The 22,123-nt window shown below is 42.7% G+C and overlaps 1 protein-coding gene across 1 annotated transcript in view; it reads left to right on the top strand.

Annotated features, from left to right (window-relative positions):
• Nucleotides 1-19,187, top strand: part of AR (androgen receptor) — a gene marked incomplete at its 5' end in the record, with an annotated part of 115,341 nt that extends 96,154 nt beyond the window's left edge. The window contains 4 exons of the mRNA XM_019536145.1: nt 7,499-7,643; nt 10,070-10,200; nt 10,702-10,859; nt 12,181-19,187. Coding sequence (XP_019391690.1) covers nt 7,499-7,643; nt 10,070-10,200; nt 10,702-10,859; nt 12,181-12,336 — 590 coding nt within the window. The remainder of the gene's footprint in view (nt 1-7,498; nt 7,644-10,069; nt 10,201-10,701; nt 10,860-12,180) is intronic.
• Nucleotides 19,188-22,123: the final 2,936 nt, after the last annotated feature.

Here is a 22,123-nt window from a genome sequence, read left to right on the forward strand (position 1 = left end):
TGCAACAGAAAAATTGTACTATTATTTTTCTGTATTCAAAAAACGAGTGAAAGATAAGAGCTGCCATTTACCAAGGGATGTCTGAAGTCCTAAAAAGATTGAGAACCACTGGACAAGTAAAATACAGCCTTAATCTTTTAAATTGCTAATTTATAATTCTGTTCAGCGTCATGTAGAAAGAACATCCAAAGTAAATTCTGGTGTTTAGATAACACTTTAGCGGGAATGCCACAAAATAGTTTAAACACAATTAAAGGATTATTTATAAAACATTTCTACAGAGATGGTGTAATGAAACCAGAATAGGATTCTAATTTTTTTGTATGGTCACTGCATTTAGGAGTCAGGAGAATGCCATCCACGATCTACAAACCAAGAATGCCACTCTGACAGATAGGCTAACTGGACTATAAGGAACAATTGTGAGGGACTGAAAAACTGACAGCACCCTAAGACAACCTAGGAATATTGGGGGGAAAGAGAATGTTCCATGATGTCAATGTAGTATATTAGGCCTGACAGCAAGATTGTAAAAGCAGTGCACAAATGGGAGCTAGAACTAACTCTTTGGTGACTCATCCCCTTCCTTCCGAAAAACAACTGACTAGAACAGCAGTATTGCCCTATGCCAAGTCCCATCTCAGCAGTAAGCTGAAGTCTCTGTGGTTCTGCCTGTTACAAACTGATTATTTTTTCCATTAAGGAGGCATGTTCAGTGTGAGTGTTGGTTAGCTCAGGACAAGTGAATCACATGATACCTGACAAAGGGAAGAGTCACCAAAAAGAAAAGGTCCCAAGGGACCCTGCCAATAAGATCTTTTCACCTGGAAGTACAATGCACTGTTTTAAAATGACTCCTAGTTCAAAGGGTGCATAGGACAGAAGACAGGAGAAATCCAAGTAGAGGTCTAGCTCAAGAGTGTCAAAGATACTGCCCACAGAGCCACATCACATGGCCCATTGGCTTCCTGGGGTAGCTGGGAATTTAGGGACGATGGGCAGAAGCAGGGCCCACTTACAAAATCCAGGGGACAGAGCCTACTAGGGACATGTTTTGACTGATGTGACAGAGTGTCACTTGCTTTGCTGTGAGGGGTGGTTCCAGATCTGGCCTGCAAGGAGCTCCATGTGCAGATCCAGCCTGGGAGGCCAAGCAAGTTTGCCACCCTGGTCTATGTGGGAAGGAAGATTTAAGTTGTTGCAGGAATGCTGCTCTAGCACACAGGTTACAGACAGAAGATTTAAATAATCCATGAAATCTGACCAGTTTTGAAAGGTAGGCAGTGGAAAATACTCCCCCCTTCCTTTTTCATACATTTTAAATTGAGCCAAAAAGTTGCAGCTGGCTTAAATCAGTGCTTAATATTTTAGTTTAAAAGGACTTGCTTAAAAATCATTTTAAAAAATATTTGCTTTATTTTTACAAGAGAAATACCTAAAATTGCTGGGAAATTAGCTCTAAGATTCCACGTAAGAAATGTTGAAGAACCAGCTTTGAAACCTTTTGTCCATTTTACAGCAGGTCTGCACCGGGACAGGTCCCAAGTTCTAATTAGTTGGATAACAGAGTGAGCATGTCTCCTCCTTTCTCCAGGGATCCAGGGTACATGCTGCTGTGCCAGAGAGATCATTTATCAGCCTGATGTTACCCAAGATAAAAATAGGTATATATTAAAACAGTGCAGGTTCTTTATACCAGTCCTTTGAGTTAGGGCTAGTGGTAGTCCACTGACTAGAGTTGTTTGGAGTTTCTCAAAAATCTGCCTAATCAAAGGTATCCCATTTGCTCTAAGAGTACTAAGGTGGAAAATTTTAAAGAGAAAAAAGCTAATTTAATTGAAATCATCAATTGTATTAATAAAGGAATTAAAAATTATTAAAAATAATGTTAAATACAAGAAATTTCAAAGTTTCACTCAAGTTATATATATTTATAACAAATGTTTGGGAGGAAGGAATTGAAGAATGCTTTTAAAAGTCTGGGGGCACTACATTGGGCACTAAATGGTTAATAATGTGTAATGGCCAGATTATTCAAAACTGGTACTGAGACACCTTATAGGGGCCTGGTTTTCAGCAAGTGCTGGATACCTTCCCTCAGCTCCCCTATAAGGTGATTCATGTTAGATACACAAGGTCAGTAATTGCTTTTGAAAATCCAGGCTACCATGTTTCTGGTAACTGTGTATTAAAACAGACCTCAAAGCAGTCTTTAAGGCTAAACAAATAAATTATTACCTTTACATAATATTAATAAAATATTAATGATAAAAGCTAGGCTTTTTAAAGGAAACCCAAATACAATGTAGGATAAGAAATAAAAGCCACAGAAGCCAATTAATTGATTGAGTCACACATTCAAACACTAAACATTGAAATCTGCCAATGTGATTCCAACCCCATAGTTTAATTAAGGAGACTTAAATAAATACTGACATAGTAGGTGACACTTGAGGTATCTGTTTCCTTCGGCCGATGCTGAATCAAGTGATCATGGTCTTCGTGTTGCATTAATTGGGCTTTGTATTGGGTCTTTGTATTGCTGTGAAATACACTGGGTCAGTTTATAAAATCACACAAAAATATGGAAAGACTTTGTATGAGAACTAGTAAACTTCAACTTGGACATTTTTGTGAAGGGGCTAAAGTTACTGATAGAGAAATGTTAACCTGAGAAAACACACAGAGTCATGCAAAATGAGCCTAGGTTCTAAACTCCAAACTGATGAGATCTGGGAAGAAGGCCTTGTGAAGATTGTTGAGCACTGGAGATGTCAGAGAAGAATGGTATCCATCAACTACTTAGACCCATGAAATGCCAAAAGCGAAGCCAGGAAATCCAAACTGTTTTGTCAATGAAGATTTATGGATCTTGGTTTCTGGGAATAGAACTCAAGACTGTATGCAGTTAGAAATATGAACCCAGAAAACATGTTTTCGCTTTGGAATATTAAAAAGTCAACTCATGTTCTTCATGGATCATCACTTCTTCAAATGAAAGAGAGTTCTATCCTGTTTGAGACACAGCACCTTGTCAAAAAGCAAATATGTAACTGAGCCATTCATCAGAATTGAACAGAAAAACTGAAATGCCTTCAACAAACTGCTTTCCCAGCTGAGTGAGACACTGAGACTCTTAGTCAGCTGGATGCTGCAGGCTTCCCTGGCAGGTATCAAATAAAGACTCATCAGACAAGCTCCTTGGAGCTCTCTCTTAAGCCTCTCAGAAGATCAACATGATGCCAAAATAAAACAAGAGTACAACTGAAACAGCATCTTATACATGGCTTTCTGGCCAGAGTTTCACCCTCACTGGCTCTTTCTCCTCCCCTCCACACCTGAGGGGACCACAAGGGCCATCACCACCAGGAGCAACACCAACAGAAGCTTGGCCAGAGCATCTTTAAAAGCCCTCTTCCTCTTCTGTGACAGTGCAGGTATGTTTGTGGTCTCTAATTCATTTATGATGCTTAGGTTCCCTCTCTTCAGTAGGATTAAGAGGATCAGCCCCAAAGCCCAGGTTTGAGGCATAGAATTATTTCCTAATGCAGAACTTTAAAAAATCATGTATATATTTTCTTCATCTTTCACTTGCCTTTACCTCTCTGTTATGTCTTAACTTGCGGTTAATGCCAGGCCCTAAAAGTGTTGAGCCCACGTACCACCAACGAAGTTCTAATACCCCTTCCAGAAGAGAGACTCTCTCGACTTTTGTATTTTCTTTAACAAAAAGCACCTTTATATAATAATACTGGAATGCTAGATTTTTTTTAAGCAATTTGTCATCGGACCTTTCAATTTGATGGAGCCAGGTGTGAGGCAGGTGGTCACTTCACATTGTGAAACACCACTTGGAATAGACCTGGCTGTAACTGAAGGGCTTACACCATGGCAAGCCTCTTCTTTCCAGTGGTCACATAGATTCTTTCTCAGGAGAATGAATTGTTGCTTGTACGCAGCACTGGATGCCTCTGCTCTGTGGTACTGACTGGAACCAGTGCAGTACCTACTGCAGTGTCTGTAGAACAATTAATGGTTTGCTAATGTCTGGGCTTACCAGCCCTGAATCTCTGTTCAGGGGTTTCAAGTTAAAGAATGTCTGTAGACACTGTTTGGTTCATTCCAATTTTTCAGGTCCCTTCCCCAACCACCCATTTTGTGGGTTTTGGGGGGTTTTTGTGGTTGTTTTTTGGGGGGGGGGGGGGGTTGCTAATCAGTGATGGGAGCGGAGATTTGTAATAACCTGCCATCCCTGAAAGACTGAGCCTGTTCCCCGGGCTTGGGAACAGGCCAGTTCTTAAGAACTTCCAACCTTGCAGGCTCTTGCTTGATGCATCTGCTTTCTGCCTCCACTTTACCCTCCTTCATTGTTACTTACAAAGTACTGTCTGAAAGTGCTGTTTTTATGGCTGACAAAAGGGACAGACCTCATTTTACACATGTCCCCATTATAATTCAGAACTGACTGACCAGCTGCTAAAAAGTCGCTGGAAGCCATTGGGGTGGTAAATGCTGATTTTAGAGCCAGTCTTCAGCGACTGCTCATTTCTGACTCTCGAGCCCTTTCAAAGATTCTGAGATAGGAATCAGTATGCCACCAGCAGCATCTCCTTACGCTGGGGGAACAGTTTCGTCTCTGTGCTCCTTATAGACTCAGCATTCCAAATTCTCCCATCGCTTACTAAGTTACCGGGTATCTGGTTACTCAGTCTCTTCAGTTCCACATCAGGCTGGCACTGTTTCTCCATCTGCTGGTGGCATTGATGCTCCTACTCTGCAAGTACCTGCTGCATTGGATCAAGCTTCTCTCTCTCAAGCTCTAACTTTCTGTTTCAGACTCTGCTGACTCAGGGATCTTGGTCTGGACAGGGTCTGGTGGTTTCTCTGTTGGCTGGATGCACTCTAAGCATCCACTCCCATGCCCTTTTTGGAATCCTCTTGGTCCTCCTCCTGTCTTCATGTCTCTTTCTCCACTGACTTCTGCTGCCTCCTCCAGTAAGCTAAGTCTTCCCCTAAGTCTTCACTCGGTTCTGAAATACCATTTCCTTCCTGGCTAGCTGAAAATAGTAGGTATGTGTGGCTTTTACACTCTTTGGAGTTTAGTTGCCTTTCTCTGCATAATTCTAGTAACTCATCTTTCCCATCTTCCTCTTCCAGCTATCTTCCCAAAAAGGCTAAAAGATTCGCTCTTAGGCTTGTGATCACCACAAAACTGCAAAATGGAGGTCCTAATGCAAAATGGAACTTACCGTACAAAGTGTTGTTCACAATTTGATACAGACATGTCCCATTCTCTGACGCAGAATTAAGGAAGAGGGAAGTCCTTTGAAGAACTTTTTTCTTCTATCAGATCCCCTTCAAAGGAAGCCAGCTGCCCACTGAATGCAGTTAGTTCACAGTGTCGTGGTTCTTCTGTGCTCCTCAGTAAGTGTAGACACCCAAAGCATTAGCCTTTGTGGAGGTGCAGCTGTGCTTCTGTTTCTTCTCCACTGGCATGGACCTGAGCCTTCTTGCTAAACCAAAACCCCTGTCCCTTCTAAGGCAACACATGTTCAAAATAGCCAAATGGAACAAAATGTCCAGTGAAGCCCAGATCTCCTCTCAGCCTCTGTACTAAGGGGCCAAACAGTTTTGTCTGTTGATCCAGAGGTGTGAGGGGAAACTGGATCTATCAGGCCAATATAGCTGCAAAAATGTTCTTTTCCACTTGTGACTAGATAGGATGGGGCAGGGTTCTCAGTCAGTTACAGATCTGGTCTCCATGACTGATACATTCATATCCTCCAGGCCCAAGTACTGCAACTCATTATATCAAGGAATGGAGCTAAGCAGCCTGTGAAAGCTTCATCTGATATAGAACATGTGCTTGCTTAGCAGAAGAGCTGTGATGAACAGCACCCTGTGCCCTATTGCCTGCAGTGGCTCCCCACTGAATTACAAAATCAAATTCAAGATCTGATTTTAAATATAAATTACACCTTTCCCAGAGGAAAGATTGTCTCTTTCTTTATGTCCATGCCCCATTAAGGTTGTTATTGAGTCAATAATTACTTAATGTGACCTGACTCCTGAGAATGGAAAATTACCTATACTAGTTCAGAGTAACACTATTTTAACAGAATTGTGTTTTAATGCTGTTAATTGAAAGCTGAAAGAAAGCAAGCGTAACACAATTACAGTTTAGTGCTAACATGATTTGCACTCGCATGAAATTAACAGTTTCTCAGACAAGAAATGGGAGCTTGAACTGATGATGAATTATAATTACTAACTGGTGGCATTAGCATTGTTTTTAACGTTTCATTAAAATAAGAGAAAAGTTCATAGTAAGGTGAAGTTAGAACTGCAGGTGGCCTTTTTGCTATAACTACTAGTAAATCTCCAGAGAAAATAGGAATAGGTGATTGTAAACTTAGTGTGTGACATTTGCATGTATGGGAGCCGATGTGTGGAAACTTGATTATCGGTGTCAATGGAGGTGGTGTCATTGACTTCAATGGGCCCAAAATTTCACCTGTTAAGAGAAATTGATTGGTTAAGACTATCCTAATGCCTAGGGAATCCTGCTCTGAGAATGGCTAAGCATATAACAACTACTGCTGCTACAAATAGTTAGCAGAACAAATCAACCGGCAGATCTCTGGCTGATAATTATGTGAAATGGTAGCTTGAGAGAAATCATTTTTGATGTTAGTATTGCCCTGTCCCCTTTTCATGTGTTTATTTTGGCCACCTGGTACATACTGAGTTAAACTAAGATTGTGTACTTTAGGGGGCAGAGGCTATCTAAGTTTACAATGTGTAAGTATAGCACTTAGCACAGTGGTGCATCAGCCTGAGGCATCTAGGCATTTCTGCAGCATTAAAAAGCAAATATAATGTGTCAGAATAATAACGAAAAATGTGGGTGTTAGACTATAGTTAATCTGAGGCACTCGGCAGTGGCAGCCAGAAGCTCTGGGCACCTTTTCTGCCACTGAGTTGCTGTGTTGCCTTGGGAAAATCACTTGACTCCTCTGTCTCGCCTTCCCTGTCTGCGTACTTATGGGATAAACTTTATTCATCTCAATCTTGCTGGGACATAAATACTGCTTGTAAAGTTCTTTGGGAAATTCTGGGGAAAGCTATTATAATGCAATGTATTATTAACCTTTTTAATTCCTCCAACCTGGTTGGGTTTTCACCTCTTCTTTATTTTTTTCCTATGCTGAGAGTCAAACCCAGCAGGTGCAAGCACTGACTTGGAAGCTTCACATTTAACCTCAGCATGTCGGGGCCAAGGCTTTAGGTTGCCAGGTGACCACATGGATAGGTCCACATATGCAAGCATCCCATGTGCTCGAGCTCTTAGATGGACAACCAGATACCTTGGGAAACATCGATATTAGTCTGCGGACCACCTTGGCATCACTTTCTAGAAATTCATGGGAGTGCAGGCTGAGAAATTAACCCTGGTGAATCCAATTTAAATGTTACCTCTATTTATGGGTTTTCATAGGGTTCTGTAACCTGCACATGGATGACCAAATGTCAGTAATCCAGTATTCCTGGATGGGTCTAATGGTTTTCGCCATGGGATGGAGATCTTTCACCAACGTGAACTCCAGAATGCTTTACTTCGCTCCAGATTTGGTCTTCAATGAGTAAGTGTTCAATAGCAGCAATTTAGGTTTGTTTGCATTGTCCTTCTCAGAAGGGGTGGAGGCAGCTGTCTCTCAGGCTACCTGTCAGAACGGTTCAGAGACCCACACTGAGGCCATATGCTCTTTAGGTTTATCTCCACTCCAGTGGAGATCCCTGTGTAAGCAGATTACAACAATTTCAATAGGCAAACTCGTTTTCCTGTGTTAACCTGCATTGATCTCCTTGAAGTGATCCAGAAGCCATAGGGGAAGTGGTGCTACTAAGTGTCCGAGGAGTCTAAAAGGGACGAGGACCCACAGACAGATCTGGCTGTGTTTAATAGTGTGCCTGTTTGGCTCCCTGGGTATCACTAGCCACTTAGCACTGCTGTGCAAAGGTAACTTGACATAAAGTAAAGAGGTAGGGAGCAGCTGATGTCAGCTACTGGGAATGCTGGCACCCTGGCTGCTCTTTCACAGGTGCTCTCACTGTAGCTAGAAATGAATTGACTAGACTAAGCTCTTTGATGCCTTTCAGTTGAACCTAACTACTCAATTTTATTGCTCTTTTAAAAGAGTTGCTCAGAGTGCTCTGTGCTGTGATATTTATTTTGAAACCTCCAACAGCCTTGTCTGATGATGATAGCTAAGCACCTAAATAGTTAAAATTCTTGCCGGTATGTAAACCTCTTTAATGAATAGGAGGTCATCTAGCACAGAATTATATGAATTCTTTCATTTCTTCTGTGTCTCGAGTCCTCATACTCATAGTGCATTTGTAGAAGTGGAGGCAGAATGAACCTGTTAATTGCCTGGAGTGACAGCCTGATAATCTCCACAGAGCTCATGGCTAGAGCAAAACTTGCATAAAGCATGTCTCAAAGGGAAAGAGATGCCAATAAAAGGGAACTTTGCATAGTTGACAGTGAGTTGATTATGGCAAATGTCTGGGATGAGTTATGTGCTCAGAGTGTACCAGGAATTAACTTGTTAGGTCATAAATCATTTGTACTCTAATGTTTCCAAGGAGGCAAAATCTAACAACTGCAGGTATTTTTATAGCCTGAAGCATCTGCAGTCTTTTCTGATCGAGTTTCCCCATTCCCGGTTAGGTCGTGAGATCTGTATAAACACCACATTTTGCTCAGCTACAGCTGATCAGCTATCAGGGCTCCCAGTCCTAGGATTTGCTCTCTCTTCACCAAAGTCCTCTGAAAGTTACCAAAGCCTGGAGTGTTACCTTTCTGTTGGTGCAAAGAAAACAGAAAGGAGAAGAGGAGTGGCACAGTATTGGTCACCTGACAGTTCTCCATATTCTTGCTTTGATTGCTTAGTTATTCCCTTTTCCTCCCTCAGACCTTCCTTTCCCTGGGGTCCAGGTTTCAATTTCCCTCCTTCCTTTTCTTCCTAGTGCTGTCCTTTCCCAGCTTTCCATTCCTCTTCCCTGACGTATTTTGTTCTCTCCCATATCCCTTCTCTATCTTCTCCCAGGAACCCATTCCTGCACCTTTCTGACATCACCGACAGTTATGCATGAGGGAATCAGACAGATTGGGGCTTTATTCTTGCTCTCTCTCCCCAGCGCACATCTTCATCTAGCCTCTTTATTCACCTGCTCTATAGTACACTCATCCCAAAGTCACATGACACCATTAGGGCTTGTGTCAAGCTCCTAACTGCAACTGGTCCCAGCTCATCTGGAGCATACTTTCTTCAGAGGGTACTGACCTCTCCAACTCTCTATGCATGGCAGTGTCCTCCAGGAGCCCCTGGTTTTCTGCTTGCAGCTGCTAGGGTGCAAGTTTCACATGATGGGGCATTTCATGACTGTACTGATACAGCAAATAAATCCATTATATATGTGTCTAGTGAGTATAAAAAGCAGCAGGAGATAAGCCACAGGTTTTACAAGGAAGCAGCAAGGGAATTTCTGCCTTGATATTAATGTCTTAATGCAGAATGATGGCAAAAAGGTATCTGGAGTTCCTGCAGGCTACACTCCATTTTTGCCTTCAGCCACACTGTGGCAGGAAATGGAGATCCTGAAAGTCCTGAGAGATCCTGCCTCCCCTCCTGTCACTACAGGGCTGAAGAGTGAGCAGAAATTGTAATCCTTCCTCCAGGAGCTCACACAAGAATCCACACCCGCTTTGCTTTGCTAAATATGGTAAAACATGCAGTCACTTTTGGAGAAAGCAGAGGGTCAAGTGAACCTTTAAAATCCCATGTGGTCAGCCCTTTGCATTACACTTGGTATTTTGGAAAATGTTCCTTTCCCGTATTCAGATTTTGCTGCCATGAGATTCTGCTAGAGATAAGTTAGATAGAATGCACTAGGCTAGACTGAGGGTTGCTGGGTTTTTTAATGAAGATACTGAGCAGCATGCATATATCATGCTGGCAGTGCTTTCATCTTCTTGCCAACATGTTGTGTGCCTTTTTACCAGGTACCGCATGCACAAATCCAGAATGTACAGCCAGTGTGTCAGGATGCGGCATCTCTCTCAAGAGTTTGGGTGGCTTCAGATCACACCCCAAGAGTTTCTCTGTATGAAAGCCCTACTCCTCTTCAGTATTGGTAAGTATTGGCACCCTTCTCTCCAAAGCTTATTGTTGGAATGTCCTGAATGTTTCCCTTTCTCTTTTCAAACTATCCCATCATGACCAAGACAGTAAGGCCAGAAAAGGCAATCCAGTCCTGTCCTCTGCTGTTGCAGGCTAGGGAATGCCCTATGTAGTTCCCTAGCCTGTTGCAAAGTCCTGCCCTGGTTGTTGACTTAGCTGTGCCCCTGGAGAGAGTGTCCATCTACTCAACTGTTCTTACTAAATAGGCCTCCAAGTAGGAACCAGGTGAGCAGGAAAATCTGACCACAGCCTGTGCTGGGTCCGCCATGCTGCCTCTATTTTGTAACAATCAGAACATGAAAGAAAAGCTATGTTGCATGGGGACACTCACCCTTCCTCCAGCAAAGCTGAGGGAAAAATACAATCCCTGTTGTTGTTGTGCCTGGGTTAGCTATTTTCTCAGTTGTTGGTTCTCCACATTTATTACTGCTTCTTTGCCTTATCCCCATTACAGTTCCAGTGGATGGACTGAAGAATCAGAAGCTGTTTGATGAACTTCGAATGAACTACATAAAGGAACTAGATCGTATCATTGCTTACAAGAGAAAGAATCCCACATCCTGCTCTCGGCGCTTCTACCAGCTCACCAAGGTCCTGGACTCCGTGCATCCTGTAAGAGAGGGCAGCAGCATGGACAGATGCATGGAAGCATTAATAGTCTTTTTCTGGGGTGTCATAGAGTCTGTTGGGGTCGGGATTTGGGGCTAGAGGAAATGTGTCAGATGCAAACAAGTTTGTAAGGGACATAGGGAAATGGCCTCCTAACTGGTGGCCATGGCAATGACTGTGGTAATATAGAGAGTATTCTAACCCAAGATCTTGTTTCATGACATACTTCCTTTATTGGCAGTTTTGTAGTGCCCATCACTGTAGCCAAGGACTCAAAGACAAACAAATTATTGAGATAGATCCTGGTTTTGTCCTAATGTCACTATTAATAAAAGAACAAGAGGGAAAAACTTGCAGGAAACTGCATGCTCTACAGCATTGGTACCAGCAAGCTGGTTGATCACCTGAGATAACTAATCCAGATGAGTAGTTAGCTAGGCTGATTGTAGGGAAGCACAAGAGAGTACTGTAGATAAAGCAAAATAGAGGTATGCATTTTAAGTAGCTTTTGACAGTTTTCTGGTGCTTCCACTATCGAAACAGAATACATCCCAGTTTTTCAAACTTTCCCTCATGTTACCTACTGTTTAACTCTCCATCACATGCTTAAAGGGGTTTTCTGAGAGAGATCTGAAGTGTACATTATGTTTACAGAACTGGAAAAAGATGACAGCTCTACCCAAGGTGTCAAAGCCAACTGCCATACTAATCATGTAATTCCTCTTTGAAAAGTGTCAGCAGGAGCACCATGGAGCTCACTCCATCAGTGATGCTACATCAGTGGGCCTTTTCTGACTGACACCTCATCACTGATAATAATAATTCTACTGTTGGGACTTAGTTAACAATATGAACTCAGGCTAATATAGGTGGCATCTTCTGAGGGCTACTTTAGTTTTTACAGGGAAAAGATAAGATAAAGAAATGATAGGTTAGCCCTACTGAACACACCTCTGTGAGTAAGAAAGCACCATTTTTATGTAGTCATTTTCCAAACAGAAACACCTCTTAGGCCTCTGTGTGCTTGTAATAAGAGCAGCGCATTGCTCTGTCTGCTACACATGCAGCCCACGGCCTGTTAGCTCACTTTTTTTCATTCTCAGGACAAACAACAGCCATTTGGCAGCTATTCCCAGACACCAAAAGTTTATGATGTCCAGAGAGCAGAAACCCTGGCTCACAGTAGGTGAGCCAGGACTTCACTGTAGTACCTGCTAATGGTTTCTCTGTATTCTGCATAGTGTTAGCAGTGTGAAAAGAGCCACTTGATGGAGAAGATACATCATTCATTTGACCTTCCTTCCTCCTCCTTTCTCTTTCCTAGATTGCCAAGGAGCTGCATCAGTTTACATTTGACCTCTTAATTAAAGCGCACATGGTCAGCGTGGACTACCCTGAAATGATGGCTGAAATCATCTCTGTCCAGGTTCCCAAGATCCTGTCTGGAAAAGTCAAACCCATCTACTTCCATGCACAGTGATATTCTGGAGAGAGTCGCATTGCGCTGCCATCCCCCTTATCAGCCATCTCCTGCCTGTTATCTCTGCACTACTGTACTGCAGTGCCTTGGGGAATCCCCTCTAAAGATACTCTTGGTGAGAAGATGTACAGTATCAAACTACTACCTGCTGGGATTCCTTTCATTTCTATTTTTTCCTGTGGTACCTCTGAACTGAACTACCTGCCATGGCTTCCACCTGTGTTTGGATGGCTCCGTGTCTCTTTAAATGTTGTGACATATCATGACTATGTGACAGTGTCCAGTGGCACTTGTTTACAGTCTTTTGCTTGTGTATTTTCCATGGTGATGTACCTGTGACCCAGTGCCATGTCAGTTTGGGAGAAATGCCACCCTTCATTCTCACCTTAAAACAAAACAAAGCAAGAAGCAAATGAAGCCTGCGCATTTATGGGAAGGGGTTATTTTCCTTATTCCCCAGGGTGTTTTCCTGTTTTTTTATTTGCATTATGTCTCTAAGAGGCAGGTGAATTCAAATACAGTAGTAGTGAAGCAGAGAGGTGTCAGGGGTGAAAGAGCACAACTTGCTGAGGTTATCATATCTTTCTAAATCAGACAGCTGCTAGCTTATGAATATTCAGTCCTGGTGCTGAAAATATGTATCTTGTCCTCTGCTCTGGTCATGTGTTCAGGCCTCCAACCCATGGTCTTTTCACAGCTGAGAGAAACATTAAGTACTCACTTCTGTAAGAAATGCCCAATCTGGAGTGGAGGGCTGGAAAGGATTGTGATCTTTGGAAACCTTCAAAGATTGCGAAGGGCTGTTTTCATCCAGGACATTTTTTTTCTGAGGACTGGATCAAAGCCTGTCCAGTGAATGTCCAGATGTCTACCAATGTCACATTCCAGTTTTGAATTTTTTTCCCCTTTCGTCGGTTGTATCCAGCTTTCATGAGTGCCTGAAGTCTCTTCACACCCCTGCCTCTGGCATGCTCCCTTTCAGTGTCTGGCATCTCTACTTGTCTCTGGTTTCTCACTAGGGTTATCTGAAAGTCTAGATTTTTCTGGTTATGCTTTGCATTTGCCTTTTTTCTGAACTCTATCGCAGACTGTTCAGGATACCTACAGGCCGACATCACAGAAGCAGAGCAACCAGAGCTCTGGTGCTTTGGACTGTGTGAGGACAAGTGATCCTTTGTTGTCAATCCTGCTCCTTTTGGAAACAATTGCAGCTGGCATGAAATTGCCATGAGATTTCCATAGTGTTTCAGGGAAATTGTAAACAAATCACATAAGAAACTCCTACTCCTCCTCTGAGGTGCACACAACTCCCCTGATGAGGATGGATCATCTTCACATAAGGGAGATCAAGGGAGTACACCCTGACCAATGACACAGTAAAGACAGCACTATCAAAACAAAACTCACAGACCATGCCTGAATTGATGACAGTGTTTCATCCTGCAGCAGAACCAGTGGAGGTAGAGAAACCTGCCTGGTGGACATGAATAAGTATTCAAAACAAAACAAATCAGACACTCAGTTTCTTCGATATTAGCAACTTTCTGCAGTCGGGACTGTTTCAGAAAGGGACATCTGTTTTTTTCAAAGCAGGGTAACACTGACTTGAATCCTCCCACTGGAAGGCTCTGCTTGGTATTCCTGAGAAATTATTATTCTGCCCATGAATGTTATTCAGATTTATTGTTTAAGGCTGTACTGAACATGTAGGAATATAATTCTTCACCTTAATGTCTCTCAGTTCGCTTCAGAGTCCTACTTCCCCTTGTCTCATGAGTCCAACAGAACCGCAAAAGTCCTGCTGTCAGGCCTGGTTAGTGATTTAAGCCTGTCCTATGGACTTCTGCTGGCATAGGTGTGTGGGTGACTGGTGTGAAGAGATGCTACCCTGATTGACATGGCTGTGCCTGAAAAAATCCCCAGTGTAGATGCACTTATACTTGCAAACCTGCACCTTTCTTCATTGTGTTTTGCTCAGGGAGGTTATTTTACTACAACTGTTCAAAGCACAGGTTTGTTTGTATGGTTCTGTCCACATTAGAAGCACTTCGTCAGTCCGGTATACGGGTATTCCTGTACCAAAAAAGCAAACCAAACAAAGACAGAGTCTTAGCTTTTGGAGGAGATGGATTTCCTGTGTGATAACAGCTGATAACATTTGCCAAATCACCATTTAAACATGAGGAGAAGAAGGAGGTTCAGGCTTGTGGAACCCCATCAGCTCAACTCTCCCCCAGATCCATGGGCCTATTCCAACTGCAACCTGCCACACAAAAGCAATCAGCACTATTCTGATGCTCTGTGGGCCTTTCATGGATTGTGGCCAATGACTGTTCTTCTAGTCAGGCAGCCCCACATGCTTCCTTGTGATGTGTTTTGGTTCTGAAGAGAGTAAATGTCAGCACAGATGGTGGCCGCAGAGTTTCCCTGATTCTCTCCAGTTGTCCCGTGCAGAGTTCTCTGAACAAAAAGTATGTTTACAGTGTTTTTGGATGAGTTAACTCTCTTGTGATAGATTAATTTGATTGCATCCTTCCCCCTTTGCCCCTTCTGGAGAGTAATGAAACAGCAATGAGTTCTTTTTTAATGCTAACGAATATACTCTGCTATCATAAATATTTGTCTTCATTGTTTTGGAGGGTTACAGAAAACTGAAATTTCATTGGAATCTACTGATTTTGAGAATGCACCAGTGAAAAGATCCACGTGTACTAGCTCCTGCCTTTCAGCACTCTGGGTTTTCTGTTGAGTTACAAAAAAAAATACATTGAAGGTCTGAGTTGGCACAGCATTCTCATTCTGCTGTAAAACAGAAGGATGTTGAGAGTGGTGATAAACTCTTCCTTTAAAGAAAGCTTCTATTTTGCACTGCTCAAGTCAATCCGAAGGTTTCACTTTTGGTGCCACTCTGGAGCGTCAGTGGAGTGCTGGCAAATGTCTAAAGTCAAACCGAACATTTACAGACAAACAGCCTTGTTTGGTGTCGGAACCACATAGATAATGGGGGAGGGATGGAGGAGGATACTGTCCATGTGTCATCCGCAAAACGTTTGCAATGTGTGGGTATAGTGCTTGTCAAACTATTTGTCCTTTAGGAAAGAAATGTGCTCATTTGAATACTGCCTGTCCAATATTGTACATACATAGCTAGATTGCCTTTACTGAGGTCTACTAGTAGCTCCTGTGCCACTCAAGCTGTATTAGGGAAGGGTGGGGGGTGTTAAGTTTTATTCTGTAGCTTTTAAATGTTTGGTAGGTTTCTGCCATTTTTTTCCCTAAATTGGAAGTTGGATTTGTTATGGCATTACTGAAAGTATGACTGAGGAATCCAGTCAAAGAACGAGGATTGGCAACATGCTGATTAGGGTACCTCCAGGTTACAAATCCAATACTGTCTTCAGCCACTGATACTGTTCCCCTTTCTGTATCATCTCTGTCCAAACTCTATCTAAAACTGTCTCCTTCAGTTTGCTTTCAGGAACTGAAAAGGGCCTGAGAAGTGCAAAAGTGCTTCTGTTGCTATGTCCCTTTGTAGTTCAGTTCTTATTTTGTATGCAAAGTAAGTTTGCATTCTTATTTCTACTTTTGCTTAAATAAAGCAAATGGAATCTCATAATCCATACACTAATGTGGAAGTTTTCCTTAAGCATACTAAGCAGGTCATTTAGCTTTTTGCTTTATCTCACTCCAGAAGCAGAGGAAGCCATTTGCTTACTTGGCATTGTTTTCCATAACACGGAAGCAAATATCTTGCAAGCCCCTCTCTAGTTACACTGAGCTGAATTCTCCTTTCAGATCCAAGGATGCAGTTTCTTTTGGAGTTACATGCATGACCAGGCTGCACTAACTGCATATGGTCTTAACTTGGCAAGTACCCCAAAACTATACCACCCTGCCAAAGACCAGGGGAGTGTCATTTAGGATAACTGCTACAGAATCTGCAGTGTGTATTTTGAGCCAAATCCTGAGGATCTAACTCCTTTTTTGCTGAGTCCTTACACATAAAGCTCCCATTAACTACCTCTGAGTTTGCCTCAGTAGGGACTCACCAAAAACCCAAGAAGCTGACTCACTTCTTACTTACACAACTGTAAATCAGGAATGTCAAGAATCCAAGAAATGTTGAAAGCCAATAGGATTATAACGGTGTAAGTAAGTAGTGAATCAGACTCCACAGAAGTGCCTCAATTTGGTTCCTCAAGTACATGCTGAATAATTATCACATACTGGTGAATTCCCCGTTACATACATGTATAAGTGCATGCCCAGGGACTGTCCTGCTGCTCTGGTAATAGGTTGTAAGGAGGTTGCCATGTTCTGTATATGAATGAATATGGCTTATCTGGTATTTAAACCTTGTGAGGTAATGTGCCTCCTAGTTCTACAAGCATGAGCCTGAACCATAGCAAGAGATCCTAACAGTGTCATCTCGAAAGGACTAAATGTCCACGCACTGGGCACCTTATGACAGACAGCAAGAGGTCTCCCCATTTTTACATAGAATACATCTGTGACTGTAGATGTTGATCTCTCCCTTAAAGTGTAAAAGCGAAAACAGAGAGAGAAAGAGAGTTTTTTTATATTACCCAAGATTTCTAGTCTGAGTCCTTACTCAAAGGACATTTTTCATTCTCAGTGGGAGAGAAAGAGAGAGATTCTTCAGTAGATGGGCCCTTAAGTCTGTGGATGTGTTAGTAGACACATTTAATCTCTTTTTCTGGTAGGTACTGACCAGGATTTAAAAGGTCCATTTTTACATAGTGTACATGAGCAGATGCTGGCATCCTTTATTCTGGTGTCACTTAGTTTGTCTAGGTCCCTTAAACCCTCCTGCTAGGTGGGGATATTTACACTAGAAGAACAGTAGAGAAAACCCCAACTTTTGCACCTTTTGATAGCATAGAGATTTAATTCAATGCATAGCGTTGAAATGCTTAGTAAGCTGGTATTTATTTTGTAGCCATGTTTCAAAATGGATTTATGGAGTAAGAGAAATGATGTTTCCTGTATTAGCTATTCCTCTAAACCGTGTCTGCACCTTCAGATTTGTGTCCAGTTAGCGACTGGTATTGTGCCTGGAAAGTACATTGGCAATTGCACTCTGAGTACATGTGAAAACTGGACTGCCTCCACTGGCCGAGTGCCTTCACCCAGGATGCAGCAACCTCAGCACTGCAGCCCTGAGAAGGTTTTGTGGGCAAGTTGTATTCAAACACTCTAAGTCGAGAGGGCAAATGAGTAATTTGGAGATAACGAAGTGTGGAAAGCTATAATCCATAACTGACTCATGTAGAGGCTAGTGCTAAAAACTCTTCAGATGCTAATTTACTTTTCCAGTTACAAAGGAGTCCTCATTTTGTTGTACTTATTTTGGAGAGAGGATTAATTTTAAGAACACAGAATCCATCCCCTCCACATAACACCCATCCATTCAGCCAAGTTTGACCTGTGCTCTAATCACTACCTTGGAAGTGAAGATGGGCCTCCTGGGTCCTTCCCCTTTTGAAAGGGCAAGGAAGCCTACTCTTAGATGGCAAAGGTGCCTGCCTGTCCTTCACATAAAACCACAGCAAATGTATACTGAGCTGCTCTTCCTGGTATTTTGCATTATACTGTTGGGTCTTAGAGATGTTGTATAAAGACTGTGGCAAATTGACAGCTGTTATTATTTCTTAATATTTCTTTAATTAAAGGGTCTCTATATAGATATATTTTTCTTTGTAATAATCCTAAAAGTTTATTGCTGGTGCCTCTGTGCCGGTGTGGTCTCCCAATTCACAGCTCTGTGGAAGCAAGAAAGAATAGTCACTGCAATCTTTTGTCTCACTGTATGTGAGTAGGCTTATGAGGCAAACACATCTCTCATTCAGTGGGGCTACCGAAAGGAAGTGAATGGCAGCCCACAACTTGGTTGAGCCAACTTTCAAATACAACATTGCCAATTTCTCTCTAGATTTTCACCCATGTCATGAGATTCCAAGGATCTAGCAAGGCCTTGGGCTTCTGAGGCATGGCATCAAAGTCCTTTGTTCAGTCTCTGTCTGCCCATGCTATTACTTTGCTAAGCTTTTCTCATGCTCTGCCAGGTTTGCAGTTAAATGTACTGATACTATTTGCTACACATACAGAATTGCAATTTCTTTCAGACAGGGTGTGCGTACACAAGACACTTCCAGCGCAGTAGACTAATTCTACTGTGCATTAGTGCGGTGGGCAAAACCCACGGTAATGCATTAATGCACAGTAGCATCATTTACCACGCATTCAGGTAGTACCTGTAACTATAGTTACTAAACTTAATGCATTTTAATTATGGCGCTTTAATGAACATGTAGATGCGCCCACAGTCCTTTTTAAATAGTGGTATTCAGAAGCCCTTATATTTATAGGTGTGAAGTGCTAAATTTCACTCCTTCAGAAGTCAATGGATTTTTTTTCCCATTGACTTTACTGGAACAAGGATCTAGCCCTAAATACATTAAGAAAGAAAATAGGCACCTATTATGTTAAGCATCGCTGAGATTTTGCCTGAAGCTGACTTCTTCCAGTTTCAGTCCACAAAGATGTGGCTGAATATGCCTACCCGAAAGATCAGTGACTGAGAATTTACCATGCTAGATTGAACATCGTTTATTTTTGCTTGTAATTAGCTAAAAAGAAACATTTTTGATACCAAGGATAAACAACCAACCAATCATAATACAGTATAGTTCATGTTTGAGTTCAGTGTGGGTGCTCAGCCAATGCTGTACAGCAGGACAAACTTCACACTGTGGCGTTCAGCTCTCTTTTTGTAATCTTGAAATCTGTTGTTGTTCTAAATACAATAAAAGGCAGAACCTTGTTTGTTGAAACACTGATGTGTCTGTGCATGTGTGTTTGGCTTTCATTTATTTCAGATGCACATTTGGAAAATGTCATTTGGTGAAAAATATTTGTATTGGGCTTGCCAAAAAAAAAAAAAATTGGCCATTTTTTCAGAGTTGAGGCTTTATGCTTGGGTTATTCTTAAAATCTGACTATGGAAAATGAATAGTCCCTTATCTTGATTGTTAATTCATTTATACATGAAATGACTAATCTTTTCATATTAGTCTCTTTGGAGCTTTTAAATTGAATTTTATTAAATTAATGTATTTAATGAAATTAGGTGCTAAAAGAATGCCCAATGTCCTCTTCCTGTTTTAGCATCTCGTGTGGTTGTCACTGTTGTTAAATGACCAGTAATTGGAAACCATTCTGCTCAGACTTCATTATAAAATTGACCTGTGATCTCCAAGTAATGCAAGGCATTGTGTTTTTATCAGCCCAGTTCTTAATTCAAAGCAGAAAAGTGGAGTCTTGTATTTGTCCAGGTTTAAATTAGACAAACCAAAGTGCTTAAAAGCAAAACAACCTGTTTGTACACATGTAACTGGGAATGACTAGTGTGTAATTCCATAGCAATAACCACATATACCAATATCCTGAAAACTGAAAGGAAAATGTTCTTGTGGCTGAACAATACAAAAAACAGCTTGGAGCAGTGGGATAGTATTGTGCTAAGTCAGCTGTGGAGGATCTGGTTCTGAACCTTTATTTGAGTTGCAGTTAAAAAGGAACGCATTAGTAGTTTCAAACTTAATCTGTGCTTGACATTTGTTCATGCCAATCACCAAGCTAAGCTGCCAGTACAGAGAAAAGCCCAAGACAGGAGTTGCAGAACTTCAGGGTGTTGGCAAAACTCTGCGGGGAATGTTGATCTGAAAACCAGTGGCAACAGCAATAGGAGTAGAGGTGAACTGGCAGAGCGCAGAGGGAATCTAGGCCTGGAAAAGCAGTAGGGCAGGTCATGGCAGGGTTGCAAGTCAGTAGGCTGAGTCATCTGAGAGCCTTCAAGTTGGATACTATGACAAGGCAAGTGCAGGGCAAGTCACTTAGGGAGCTACGGTGGAGAAGCTTGAGTGGTAGGAGTGAAGCTCAGAAAGCACATTGGACAAGCTGTAGAGCCAAATCGTGCCCATGCTTGTCCCTGTAACTCCAAACTGAAAGCCTGAAATCTTTCATTTTCCTACTGAAATTAATGCCCTCAACCCCCACTAAGTGAACCTTCTTAACAATTAGCAATATATTCCTGAAATTTGACCTTGTACCAGATGTGAGTGATGCTTTAAGGCTGTTTCTTACTTCCTTCAGACCCTAACATCTCGTCCCAGTCAGTCCATTCTTGGTATGGGATGTCCAGTCTTGGTAGGTCAAAGGACATGGTCATCATGGGTGACCTAAACTTTCCAGACATCTGCTGGGAGGAGCAGTCAGCCAGGTCTGACTGCTCATGTAGGTTCCTAACTGAGACACAGGACCTCCATCTAACCCAGTAGGTGCACAGCCCCGTGAGCGGAGATGCCTTGTTGGATCTGAACTTGGCCACAGGTGATGACCTGGTGGGGGTACCGCAAGTGCTCGACCACCTGGGCAACAGCTATCATCACCTGCTGGAATTCACCATCCAGTGCAAGGTGGCAAAGCAGCAGTGCTGGACTTCAGGAGGGCAGATTTCAATAAGGTAAGGAGAATAGTAGGAGAGACACTGAGGTCCTGGGGGGGTGGGAGTTGGGTGCCCAAGAAAGGTGGTCGTTCTTTAAGGAGACGATCCTCCAAGCCCAAAGGGAGGTAGTTCCTATACGAATCAAAGGAGGGGTAAAAGGGCACAAAAGCCCTCATGGCTCACCAAAAGTATCCGGAAACATCTTCAAGCTAAAAAGGAGGCATACACCCAATGGAAGGGAGGGGCCATCACCAGGGAAGACTATACCTCTGTTGCTCGGGGCTGCAGGGGTGCAGTCAGGAAGGCCAAGGCAGAGATGGAACTGGGACTAGCTTCCTGGATCAAGTATAACAAGAAGTCCTTTTTTAAATACATAGAGGGTAAAAAGAAGGTACCAGGTAATGTGGGGCCTCTGCAGGACTTGCTAGGAAATCTAGTCATCGCACCAGACAGCAGAGCTAACCTATTTAACAATTTCTTTGCCTCCATTTTTCTGAGTAGGGACCTGGTCATCCCCCGCACTGGGACCCCTGTAGGCCCTGTGGGAGGCACACCCAGGCCTAGGGTCAGCGAGGACCTAGTCAGGGAAGCTCTGGAGGGACTGGACATACTTAAAACAGCAGGTCCTGACGATCTCCACCCCGGAGTGCTGAGGGAATTAGCAGAGGTCATTGCAGGACATCTGGCATGGCTTTACAAGCACTCGTGGTGCTCTGGCGATGTGCTGGAGGACTGGAAGAGAGCCAATGTGGTTCTCATTTTCAAAAAAGGGAGGAAGGAGGACCCAAGAAACTATAGGCCCATTAATCTTACCTTGATCCTGGTGAAGCTTTTTGAGAAAATTATCCTGGCACATGTCCATGAGGGGCCAGCAGGGGAGACTATGTTCAGGGGCAACCAACACGGGTTCATTAGAGGTAGGTCCTGTTAGACCAACCTGGTGGCCTTCTATGACCAGGTCACAAAATCCTTAGATGCAGGGGTAGCAGTGGACATAGTCTTCCTGCACTTCCAGAAGCCCTTCGACACTGTCTTTTACCCCATTCTCATTAAGAAACTGGGGGACTGTGGTGTCGACACCTACACAGTCAGATGGGTCGCCAACTGGCGGGAGGGCCACATCCAGAGAGTGGCAGTGGATGGTCATTTTCAACCTGGAGGGATGTGGGCAGTGGGGTCCCCCAGGGCTTGGTCCTCGGGCCTGCACTGTTCAACATCTTCATCAGTGACTTGGACAAGGGGGTAAAAAGCACCCTGTTC

The sequence above is a fragment of the Crocodylus porosus genome, unplaced genomic scaffold, assembly GCF_001723895.1.
Source record: "Crocodylus porosus isolate Cpor-Errol unplaced genomic scaffold, CroPor_comp1, whole genome shotgun sequence".
NCBI lineage: Eukaryota > Metazoa > Chordata > Crocodylia > Crocodylidae > Crocodylus > Crocodylus porosus.